Source organism: Monopterus albus, unplaced genomic scaffold (genome assembly GCF_001952655.1).
Source record: "Monopterus albus unplaced genomic scaffold, M_albus_1.0 scaffold105.1, whole genome shotgun sequence".
NCBI lineage: Eukaryota > Metazoa > Chordata > Actinopteri > Synbranchiformes > Synbranchidae > Monopterus > Monopterus albus.
In genome coordinates this window covers 1,811,659-1,824,378 of record NW_018127985.1, presented here as the reverse complement: position 1 = coordinate 1,824,378, position 12,720 = coordinate 1,811,659, and the positions used below count along the sequence as shown (strand labels likewise).

Here is a 12,720-nt window from a genome sequence, read left to right as displayed (position 1 = left end):
GAGCCCCAATGTTTTGTTTTAGAGGATGAGACTGTCTTTTTAAACAGTCTTGGTACCAGCACTTATTTGTTGATGTTTTACTAGCTAAATAGGCTGTCTGTGTTTATCTGATCTTGACATGAGGATCTTATCATTGTACAGTTTGGGAAAATTCAGAAACGTTGGCTTGCATACTGTAACCTGCGGTTCTATGGGTGTAGGGGAAGCTAGGGTGAAACAATGATTGGCTGCATGCACAGAGGTCAGTGCAACCAGGTGTCAAAGTTAAACAAATGTGAACCCCTGCTCCACACCACCGAATTCCACGTAGAACCTATGCAGCGCACCATATACACAACAATGGCAAGGGACGCGCAAAAGCAGTTGTTCTGCTATAATGTGAACATACCATGACACTTAGGGTGTGTGCAAAATCGCGTACTACACATATGCACATTTTTCTGTCGAGTAACTACTACTCTAATGAAAATGCACTGCAGTCACTATACCATCTAGCAAGTACAACCCAGATGTTTATATGTGACAAAACCAGTTGCTCATTCTTCATTCATTCATCATCGTAGTAGTATAGCTGTCCCTGCTTACCTACCGGTGTTATAGAGGGTAAAATTTATGGTGACAGAGGCCTTGAGACTAAGTTTTATATGATTTGAACCAGCAAAATGTACATGTTATCATGTATAGGTTACAGAATGTGATAATATGAGCACAATAGCTACAGCTATGCCTGCTAAGTATAGTTGGCAGGTTAGAGCAGTAGCAGAGCCTCCACACATCTCAAACATTTAGTGGAAATTTCTAAATTTGCATTACTTGGATAGACTAACCATGTATTTGAAAACCAGATGGTTATTTTGTCGCCTGAAAATAAAAATCTAAATTTAATGAAGTGACATAATAACAGTCCTTGGACAACAATACTAAAGCCTGGCTGTGTGGCCAAATCTATGAAAACTGCTGGTGGTTCCAAATCTCTTCCATTTGAGAATGATGGAGGTCTTGGGCACTTTCAGTGCTGCAGAAATTTTCTTGTATCCCTCCACCGGATCTGTGTCTTGACACAGTCCTGTCTTGCAGGTCTACGGACAGTTCTCTCGACCTCATGACTTTGTTTTCACGCTGACATACCCTTCGACTGTGAGCCCTCATATAGACAGGTGTGTGCCTTTTCTACCTATATCCAGTGCATTAAATTAGGAAATGGGGGACTATAATCATAAAATGTGGAAAACTTTATATACTTTTTGTACTGACTGTATAGGTCACAGTTCTTTCATTGGACCCCCCTACCTCCTAAATTCCTACTTCTTGCAAACATAGCCATTTTGAACAAAAGTAAGTCTCAAGCCCAGGGAAATTTTTTTGTTCAAACTTTAGAACACTGCTTCCAGAGCTACAGAATGCATTACACAACTGATCACACAGGCTGGTACTTTCAGCGGCTTGAGGTCTGAAATCACTGACATTTGAGGCTTGAGGTCTGAAAACATTGGAGTGCCCCATAAAACTGACATGACCTTTCCTCACCCTGAATCTAGTAAGAAGACTGACTGTAGCATTTTACAGTGGATAAAGTCTGGCCAATATGTAAATCTGTACAGTACAGTATATTGAAGTTGTGACAATAAGGTGTGAGAAATGCTTGGATTACACTTTTCAAGTAGTTTAATGATGAGATTTTCTTGGTGTGTAAAGTAGACTACAAAATTATTCTTTGTTAGATTCAGTTGATGCTCAGCTAACAAAAGGTATTCTTTTCACCCCACACTGTTTCTTCTTTACCCAGTGTATAACAGCATTCTACACAATGTCAAGTTGGCAAATAGCCTGTTCCCTGTTTTCTCCATTTTGGGTCCCTGTAGATTTCTGCTGCTCCGCTGTCCTGATAATTAATGGAAGTGCCATCAGACTTTCTCGCAGTTTCATTTTTGTGTGTACTGCTGCCTTTTCTCTGACCCAACCCCCAGTCTAAATGCAACCCTCCCTCTCTTCTTCTCCTTGCTCTTACTATCATCCCTCCCTCCTGCGTCTGAATACGACCTCCCCACAGCCCACCCTTGCAGGGACATGGACATCAGCTCAGTCACCTCTGAACTGCTGTAGGCTGGAGCTTTTTCACTCTGCCTGCTGTTGTATTGTCTCTGAGAATAGTGCATATGGCACGTGGATGGGGAAGTGGGTCTGTAAGGATGCTGTCAGTATCTGGCTGCAGCAGAGAGGAGCTTCTGCTTTTTTCATTTGAGAAAACAGAGTGCATTGTGCTCACCAGTCACCTGGCAAATATACATTTCACAGAGTTGCTCTTTGCTCACCCAATGTGTTGGGGTTTGGATGTGTGCTTGTTTGCATCCACGTGACACTGAAGATTGATTGGGAGGTCAGTGATCAGATTGTTTGGTAGTGTATATTAGGTCCATAGACATAATGTGGTGGACACCCATATAATACTTTATGGTCTAAGGAGTTACATGAACTTGTAAAATGGCTGTAATGTCCACTCCTCTCACTGGCCCCAGGATTTGCTCATGTTATTGCTTGTAGAGACGTTAACAGGAGATTAAAAGTCTATTGTGTGTTCACAAATACAGATACAAAGTAGTTGGCAGTAGGCACTAGCCTTTCATTAATCTGTAGGTCTGGGAGTCTGTTGTATTAGGTTTGTAATTTTCATTCCCTGCTCCATATTTCTTGATGTTCTTGATGTATCCACCACCGACAGACACACCAACAATGGAGGTGATTTATTTACACACATCTGCTCGCTTTTTTTTGGTTTGTTTTTACATCCTGAAAACTGGTTAAAGAAATGTTGTAGAGAATTAGGAAGCCAGAGACCCTGCACATTTGTTTATAGTAAAAAAAAAAATTAAACAACTGTGTGCTTTAGTTTTTGCTGGAAAAAAAGGTGATCATGGTCGTTTTTTGCCTGGGTTTTCTTCGCACTGTCGGAAGATATTTGCATAAAGTTGAGCCTTTCTCAACTTCTCCCAGTAGCGTAGCTGGGTGATTGAGTCTGAGCTCAACAGGGGGTGGAGGGCTTCGAAGCCAGGTCTTACTCACAATAAATAGCAGCTGTCACTGTCATAGCTTTTTGAATCCATATGTGTAAACAGCCCCCCCACACCCCAGCGGGATTACGGGCAGCATTATCAGGTGGGTCGGATGACTGGTGCAGAGTAAACAGGGTCTCTGTATGTCACATCTGTCTCTTGACATTGTACCTTGATTTGTGAGCCCCACCTGGGAGTTATGCTTGCATTTGATTCCTAATTCTACCATCACTGCACAGAGAGATCCCTGTTTCTTTTAGCTTTTCAGGCATGTATTATGAGGCAGTGTTACTACCGCTTTCATATATGAGGCAGGATTACTCCCACTTTTATATTTTGGTAGTTATGGTACAAAAATGTGACTTGGTATTTACGTGACTCACTAAGAACTTGACTTTCAGTTTTGTGAATATTCAGTCATTTACAGATATGATCTGAACTGACTGTGGTCACTGTACTGTCATGAACAATTACTGGAGACTGCTATGCTACAGTGGGTGGTCTCACTTTTCACTCTTTGTCATACTTGCTGTTACTCTGTGCAGTTTTCCTTCACATCCTCAGCTGTTACTTGATGCGTTACATTATATACCCTATTAAGATTATTTACGTTTACCTACATTCTTAACCTTTACAGTGTCCATCCTGTGCCGTTGTGTAAGGTGTTGTTGGCAAAGTTGGGCTGATTTTAAAAATATTTGAAGTAATTTTAATCTCTTAAATTACAGTGGTGCAGTAATAATAGGTTTTCCTAAATATATAACCTTTTTGAATTGTAGTTAGGTTGGTACCCCTGATCAAGTTCTTCGCTTGAATTAAATGCAGCGAGTCAGTAAATTGGTGTTGAAAGGCCTATACAAGATCACTCTGAGGAGAGTGAGTGGGGGTGGGGCATGGTGAAGTGGACTGAGGGAAAGATAGGAAGGGGGTGGGGTGTTAAAGGTGTAACTGTGAGAGAGAGAGAGAGAGAGAGAGAGAGAGACAGAAGAGAGCAAGGACCTCAAGCTATTGATGGGGAAGTAGGGGAGGGGTGGCATGAGCAAGCGCGTGGGAGGGAGGGAGGGAGCTAGGGCTGTGTGGGCTGACACTGTGCTGAATGAGGAAGCAGCATAGCCATTTTTACTGTTGAGTAACTGCATGCTGGTCCGTCTGGGTGAGAGGGTGAGAGAGCGAGCTAGAGGAATAAAGTGCTCCTGGATCTTGTCGGAGCCCTCTCGCTCCTCTCTTGCCTTCCCTATTCCTCTTGTTCACCTCTTACTTGCCGCGTGTGTCCTCTAAGTTGGTAAGGCTCTGGGAGAGGACACACAATGGAGCGAAGAGCCTGTGGCAACTGGGCCGTTGTACTGCTGAGAGGGGGATGGGGTAGAGAGAGGACCGGTTCACACAGCTAACACAGCCTGCTGGCTGTAGGCTTACACAGCCTTGCTTGCCTGCCTGTATCAACTGTTTCCTCGCTGGGACTTTTTTCCTGGAACAACCACCCTCAAACTCTGCTTGGACCACATTAAGGATTACTCACCATATTCTGTGGGATTTTAGGACATATACTGCTGCCTGAAGACTAAATCTCTCCTGTGTTTGGCATGAGAGAAATGGAAAAACAAACTTCTCTATAATTCTTTGGAGCCCTTTTCTGTTTTTCGGTTTCTCTTTCTGTTTAGTGGCGTTCGTAAATGGATTACAAAATGCATGCCAAGTCAAACGATTTGCTGGATTTTCAGAAACTGGATGCACTTCTGGAAAAAATTGCACATTCAGTTTCTGTGAAAAGGTAAAGTTATTTGTCTTACACATATTTAACAGAGTCACTGAAGTCTTTATGGTTATATATGTATATAAAATCTGTTGAAATACATGGTTAATTAGCAGAGGACAAGACTAAATTTACAGACAGGTGTAGGTGGAGTTATGGTTCTTAGGACCATCATGTATTTAACCCTACTCTGGGGCTACATGGTCCAGTGCAGCTATCCACTTTAGAAGCATGTCTTCTGTGTTGTGTTGAGAATGGCAGTTTCCTGGTGAGAGGGGTTAGGAAAGGGGGTAGCTACAGGGGAAGAAGGGGGTTGTGTGTGTGTGTGTGTGTGTGTGTGGACTACTAGAAATGTCCCCTGATTCCTTGTAGGGTTTGGCTTGCTTATCCCAACCAGCTGGAAGTCTGACTTTTAGGAACTGGCATGATTCTTGCCTTTTCCTGTTATAAGCCTGACTCATAGTCTATTTCAGTCAGTTTGTGTGCTCATGCACTGATTCATATATAATACGTGCTCAGGGAACTTCTTTAAGTTTACCAACTTGTAATCAGTCTTGTTAGATTTATATCATACCAAACACAAATGTTAACAAACATCCCTGTTGTACTGATCTTGCACTTGACTATAAATGCACTAAAGTAGCACAGATTTGATTTGATTTGATTTATTCTTTCAAGCATGTAAAACAGTTGATATGACGAGACACATAATTTTACACATAATCCAATATCAATGTGCTTATACCTAGTACATGCTTGAATGGAGTAGGAAGAAGTCAGACTTATCCAGTCCTACCCCATGACATCATCTTACCATCATTGGTTTAGCCTGTTCTTGCATATATCTTGATTGACACATACCTTTATATTTATGTTTAAACTCGTCAATTCTATTACTGTTTTTTATGTCCACACTTAAATTATTCCATAGTTTTACCCCACTTATGGAAATACAAAATCTTTTTTTGGTTGTACGTATAACATGAATTTTTGAAATTTAACTGACCCCTTAAATTGTATCCTCCTTCCTTTTCATTAAATAGTTTTTAAATTCCACCAGGTAATAAATTGTCCCTGGCTTTATACATAAACACAGCAGTCTTATATCCCACTAAATCGAAAAATTTTAGCAATTTAGACTGTATAAAGGCTACATTGGTGTGATCCCTGTACCCCATCTTATGCACACAGATCATGGGTGTTTACCGTTGAATTGGTAAACGTCCACAATAAGGATTTCAAGGAACAATCGTGAAAAATAATATAGTGCATTGGCCAAAAAGTGTTGGAGTGTTACCATAGAAACCATGGCAACCTGATTTTCTTGGAGCCAAATTTCAGGGTATTAAGATAATTTAACAATAGACACAGATGACACAAGGCAGAGAAAGTTAGAATAGGTCAGTCTGCTAAATAGCCTACTTAATGCCTATTGGAATATTGTTGGTGTAAAATTCCTTCGGCAGTATTCTGCCCCACATTGTACAATTTTGAGAGATGTGGAGAGTTTATTATTATGCTGTGTACATCATTGTAATACTGTTGTTTATGTGTTCTCTACAGTAGTGTAGGGTGTTTTCCATAATGGAGCTTTGTTGTGCAGCTGTGAGTGTTTTGGATCAAGTCGTCAAATTAGTTTTCTCTTAATTTAAATGCTCTTCAATTAAAACTGCACTAATAGTTGATCATGACTTAATAATGTCAGCAGATGCTTAACTGAATTTGAGGGGAGAAAAATAGATAAAGTGCCAATTTTAAGCACACAGTTTAAGCTTTGACCTGAGCATACCAGATAATCAGACACAGTAGTGATGAATAATGTCATTAAAAGCTTATAAAATACACACATTCATTAAAAGTGTTATTGTCAGGTACTTTTTTAGTAACATAAGTACAATGATAGTTCAGTAGTAAATTTAACTGTTATTTTGGTTATTAGATAATGCTGTCACTCTGAATTTGTTGCTCCTTCTTAGTCTTTGGCTGTTAACAAAATGGATGAACATTTTTCATGAAATGAAATACAATTCTTGGAAGCTAACCAGCTTTATTGGAGGGCATTATTATCATGCATTGCTTTGATGCACTGATTTATGGTTGGCCTTCAGATGCAGTTGAGGTTCTGTTGCTGACTATCGCCCATAATTTTAGGTGGTGTGATAGCTAGTTAGCACTAGTTGACCCTTACTGGCAACCACATTGAATGTATATAAAAACTGGACAAACCCACCGTGACGTCACCCGTGGATTTTCTGAGGATTGGTTTTGAAGTCTGGCTGCTGCCATATTGGTAACGCTTCACCCCGCCTGTGAAGTCTAATCCAAAAATGAGCAAAGAGACATAGCATGAGTGGAGGTCTCTAGACAGCTAGTGGCCACATATGGTGGGACCCTTCCGCCTGTCACTCAAAGTGCTCGTGCCCTTAATTGTGTGTAACTTTTAGTCTCAGTATAATTTAAATTGCCAATTCATCCCTCTGTACAGGAAGGAGAAATTAGATATAGAGGCCAAAACTGTTTTGTGGACCAGGCTGTAAACATGTTTATTTCTGCTGTAAGGTTGGATAATTTAACATGGGAGTCTGTGGTGTTTGACTCCAATTTGGAGCCAGCCTCAAGTGGTCGTTCGAGGAACGGTAGGTTTTGGCACTTCTGCAGCGGCTTCATTTCTCAGCCTTGGAAGTTGTTGCTTGGGCAACCATTCAGACAGTACGTTGAATGAGTGGTGGAGGCAGCTGGTTAAAGACTGCTTTATAACTTCATGTTAAGCCTAGCAGATCAATAATTTTACTCTTTTAGTGTAGTTTCTCCCATTTTTTCATATACAGCAATTCTCATAAGCTATAGGGCCACGGGCTGACAATGCTATGGCAAAGCAACTCTAAACTGCTAAACTTTGGACACACGTTTCCATTCGGTTCAATGGGAACATGTGTCCAAACAGACGGTTAGCTGTCTGCTGGAAACACTGGGGGATGTCTCAAGGATGCACCAGCTTTGCACAATGTCATTTCATTTTTCCTTGAACACTGAAGTGCACCTTTATCTGTATTCACCACATTATTTTCTTTCTCTTTTTACATTTAGACCATTCCTAAATCAGTTTAATCTTTTGAATTGAATGAGCCCAGAACTGAGCCAGGTTTGTAAAACAGAAAACACCCTCACATTCCTCATCTGCTAAACAATGTAAAGATAAAAAATAGAAACATGAAAGGCATGAGTAAAAAGAGACCAATGAATAATAGCACAGTAAAATTCAAGTGTAGCTGCTCCCTGGAGAAGTGTTAAAGGTGGTTTTATGAAAGAGTTAAAAGGCTGGTGTTCATGGCCTTGTCATTGTGGTCCCATTAATTATTTATTCTTTTGTTTTCAGGCAAAGCACAGGCCATCATTCTGACACTTAGATAGGGCCTCGAGTGGAATCTGCAGGCCTACACTTTAGCTTGAAATTGACCCCTACATCGTACATGAATCATTAGTCATTTTCTTTCATGAGGGATGCGGACATCTTGCTCTTATGTTATTCTCCACTTCAATGTAGGACGGTCACTGTGAGGCTACATCTAGGACCAGATTTCCTGGTGTGAGATGTGCAGCTCCCACCCCAGTAACCAGAGCCTCTTCCTCCTCAGAAAACATTCCAAAGCCGTCTGCAGTGATATATGTCCAGGTCAAAGGTCAACTGTTATTGCAGAGCTGGGAGCAATGTAGGACATGCAGCAGCAGGAAGTGGACCTCTTCATTGACCTCTGTTTGGGACTTCTCCAGGCTTGATTAGTCTCACATGCCAACATTGCTCTTACACCAGGAAAGCAGGTCATTGAGATTAGTTTGCACTAATTTATCATAGACTGGTTAAATATGTCACTGTTGACAACAACAAATATTAATCAAATAAACAGGCCGAAGAATTAGCCAATTAATCAAAACAAAATTGGCAGATTAATCAAAAATGGAAATCATTATTTTCAACCCTATTTGTTGTAATATTATGGTTAGGGATAAGTTCATGTCATGTTTTATCGACAGTTATATAATGAACTACCATCTGAAATGAACTGAAACCGAAACCGAAACTTCTCTTCAGTTGGTATCAGAAAGTGTTATGAATCAGAAAATACTGGTACAGCAGGTTCCCGTTCAAAATAGTCAACATCACTGCACTCATTTAAATTCCTAAGAACAACAGACATTGCTTTGACTTTGTACATGTTTGTAGCGAGTAGTCAGGTGCAAAAAAATCGAAGACATCCTAAACCAAACCGGTGTGTTATAATCATTTAGCATAATTCTTAAATGCAGTGAAGGAACTTTAAACTCTTTGAGTTGAGTCTCACAAGTCTACAAAGAGGGCCACACCTTGATCTAGAGCTGAGTGAAAACAATAGAGCAGCTTGTGTTCTTTTTTGATTCCAGCTTTTATAGATTACAAAATAATGTGCAATCATGTAGTCATACAGATGTATAGTAACAGTAAGCGGTCTACTGCCTGGTGTCACCATCTGTCTGTGACCATGTTTTGTGTTTCAGTGAGGTATAACACAGTGCTTAATAAGATTGAGATGGTAGTAGATGTAGCTTAGTAGAAAACATTAAAGGTGCATTAACACAGATTTTACGATGTCTGATAAATCAAGTGACAGTGGGCTCCTCTGCGGTTGTCCCCGCCCTCCACTACCTAGGAGTTTGTGTTCATGTGTTCTTTCGCACTGTGTGTTACCCTTAACATTGGTTTGACATGGACAAACACTCAAAGGACTAATCTGGGTGGCTTTAGCATGTAAGGCTAATGCATTTGTGTAGGTTACACATCTTTGTGTTGAATCAATATGAATTAAATTTTTGAGTAATTTGAGCTTCAGCATAGTACTTTATTCTATTTCCTGTTGCAGCTGTTTTATATTTGGAGAAGTGCAAGAGAGAAAGATGGAAATATAAAATTTTAATAACAATGTTATTTTTATTACAATTTAATTTTTCATTATAGAAAAGTAACAAAAATGTGTGCTGTCAGTTACAGTTCTTAGAAAGAAAATCGGAATCGGCAGGTCAGACTTTAAAAAGGCCAGAAATAGGAATTGGCCAAGAAAATTTCAATTGGTGCATCTTTAATAAAAAGTAACCAGAGCATTATACTGGATTACCAAATGTACCTGTTAATAGGTCAATGCTAGCTTCAGGCCGGAGGCTGCATTTTGTACGGTTTGTCACATACAGGCATCCATAGTTGACATTGTCGTTAGGAAACAAAACATGATGGGTGGGGCAAAAAGTGGTTAGGAATGTCTTATGATGTCAGTTTGCTTTGAGTCTCAGTAGCAGCTGAAAAGAAATTAGGTTGAGTAGCTTTAATGAAAACTTTAGCATATTGTTATAATGGTTTCTATGGATGGCTTGTTCCTCGAGTATTTCACAAAACTGGTACTGGCCAAATGAGCCTAACAGGCCCAAGTTAGCTAGTTAGTTAATTTTTAATTGCTGTAATTAATAATTCATCATTGTAGGAACATGATAAAGTTACCATGTTGCAAGGTGATAGAAGTGTGTAACCTGATGGCTAAAGCCTGTCTCCTTTTTCATGACAGGCATTGTAGGATTGTGTTGCAGTTAGTTTTTTCACAAAAAACTGAAACTGTGTGTATGAAAGATATGTGCAGGTAAATATCCGGTAGACAAATGGAAACAAAACTGAAAGTTGTGCAACACAAACATGCAGATCACAAACTTGATGAGTTGGGCCAAAGCTTTCATGTATTTATGTGCGAGTATGAGAGAGAATATTGACAAATACAAGGTACCAACAGAGTCAGAGTACTATCAGCAGTACCAAAAGATGGAATACGTTTAAAAAAATGTCAGACATCTAAATCCTACTTGTATTTATCGCATCTGTCTCTGTGTTTGTTTGCACTTGTTGCGGTTCTGTAATGATAATGACTGTCACTGTGAGTGTTAATGAGCTGTTGAGGACCATCTGGTGCTATTTGTTTGTGTATATGATGAGACTTTGCTCCATGCAGCAGCAATGGAGCAGACTCATTGTAGCTACTTCTCCCCTTTGTCCTTGTGAAAGATTTCCTATAGTGCTGGCTCCACAGCTGTTGATGCTGCAGATGTGTCTGTCTCATGCCCCTAGCCATCTGTATAGTACCTGCATGTGTTATGGTAAATGCTATCTAACCTCAGACTCGGTGTAGCATCTGTGTCTAGGCATTGAGTTAGTTGCACATTTCCCTCAATATCCTTCTGCTTGTGCCAACAGGTCAACACCCTTTAACTTTTTGTACACAACTACAACAATGATATGGGATTGCAACCATAAGATTACAACCTCTCATGAAATTCCAAGCTATCTCAGTAATAGAGGACAAGGTCTTTTTGTTATTTACTTTTGGCAGAGCAAGTAACATGAGTATGAATAATATCTTGACCCCTGCACATTCACATTACAATTTTAACAAAAAGCTCCTTGGAATTAACATTGTTTTAGATCTGCAGCAGACATATCCAGTCAGTGATAGTCTACACTTCACTACAGTAACCAGAAACTTTTATACACTGCATTACAATGCAGTAAATATTGCTGCAATAAACTGCCACATACTGTATTTGTTTAGTTACCTACTTCAGCTGTATGTGTGTTGACTGTTCTGTGGTTGCATTGGACTGGATTATATTGAAAATTATTTTGTAATATGCTAATACCTTTTACACCTGTCTTCTAGGGCTGGGTCATTAATTTTATTTTCAAATACAATTTTAGCTTCCAATGACTGACAAAATAATCGAGTTAAAGTGATTATTGTGATGCTTTGTTTTGTCTTGTGTTATAAATCCAGTGCATCCCTTCAGCACTTGGGTAAAATGAAACATTACAGGATTTGACAACACCTAATCCTGTAACTCTATATGCAGTAAAACCCTGAGATTTGACTGAAATTTTTAAAATTCCCTCATTGATGGTTTTATCTTCCAATAATAATTTAGAAATATTGGAATATTTGGTGTTTAATAAAAAATGGCTTTTACTGGTGGACTAATAAACCTCAGTCTGATTTTATAGTTCTACAGTTGCAATGTTCTCATGTTGGCAGTGATGTCAGGTTTTTAGTTTTATTTTTCCAACTTCCTGATGGTCTGCCCAAATGTTATTCTGGTTTGAATAGGTCAGCTATTTTTGTGTTTGTGTAAACAAAATTTCTCTCTGCCTCTTTAATGTTGATCAAGGACATTTTCTTGCGGTGTTTGTTGTTGGGTCACATTAACAAAGCTATCAAAAACAGCTAATAGACAGTGACTATATACCTCTCTCAAGGAGATACACAAAATCAGTAACTCTAAAAGCTTTCCAGTTTTTTAAAGGAGATGGATTTTTAAACTCAGCTCAGGTTAGGTACTTGTACAGGATGCTAATTTGTTTCCCACTAGATCCCATGGTTCACTTATGGCTGCGTAAAGAGTCAATTGTTACAGCAAATGACTTGCGTCAAGATGTTTTCAGTTACCCTGTAACTGTCTTCTTATCTCTGATAACTAGTGGGAACACAAAAGTGGAAATATCTCCAGCAGAAATTAATATAGCTGAAGCTCTCTAATGCAGTCTCTAAAAGAAAAGGGATAGCCATAGTATTAAATACAATCTAGGGACTTCAGTGCAGCTTACCCTTTTCACCTTAACTGGGAACAGGAGGCAATTACAGTGGGTACGGAAAGTATTCAGACCCCCTTAAATTTTTCACTCTTTGTTATATTGCAGCCATATGCTAAAATCATTTAAGTTCATTTTTTTCTTCATTAATGTACACACAGCACCCCATATTGACAGAAAAACACAGAATGTTTGACATTTTTGCAGATTTATTAAAAAAGAAAAACTGAAATATCACATGGTCATAAGTATTCAGACCCTTTGCT

At 39.4% G+C, this 12,720-nt stretch overlaps 1 protein-coding gene across 3 annotated transcripts in view; it reads left to right on the top strand.

Moving 5' to 3' along the window:
• Nucleotides 1-12,720, top strand: part of brd4 (bromodomain containing 4) — a 32,270-nt gene that overhangs the window by 2,561 nt on the left and 16,989 nt on the right. For 2 of the 3 annotated variants that reach the window (XM_020610259.1, XM_020610258.1), the window contains exon 1: nucleotides 4,181-4,821. The exons of the other annotated variant lie outside the window; for it this stretch is intronic. In XM_020610259.1, coding sequence (XP_020465915.1) covers nucleotides 4,724-4,821 — 98 coding nt within the window. In that variant the 5' untranslated portion in view covers nucleotides 4,181-4,723. Of the gene's footprint in view, nucleotides 1-4,180; nucleotides 4,822-12,720 lie in introns of those variants that run through there. 3 annotated transcript variants of the gene reach the window in all.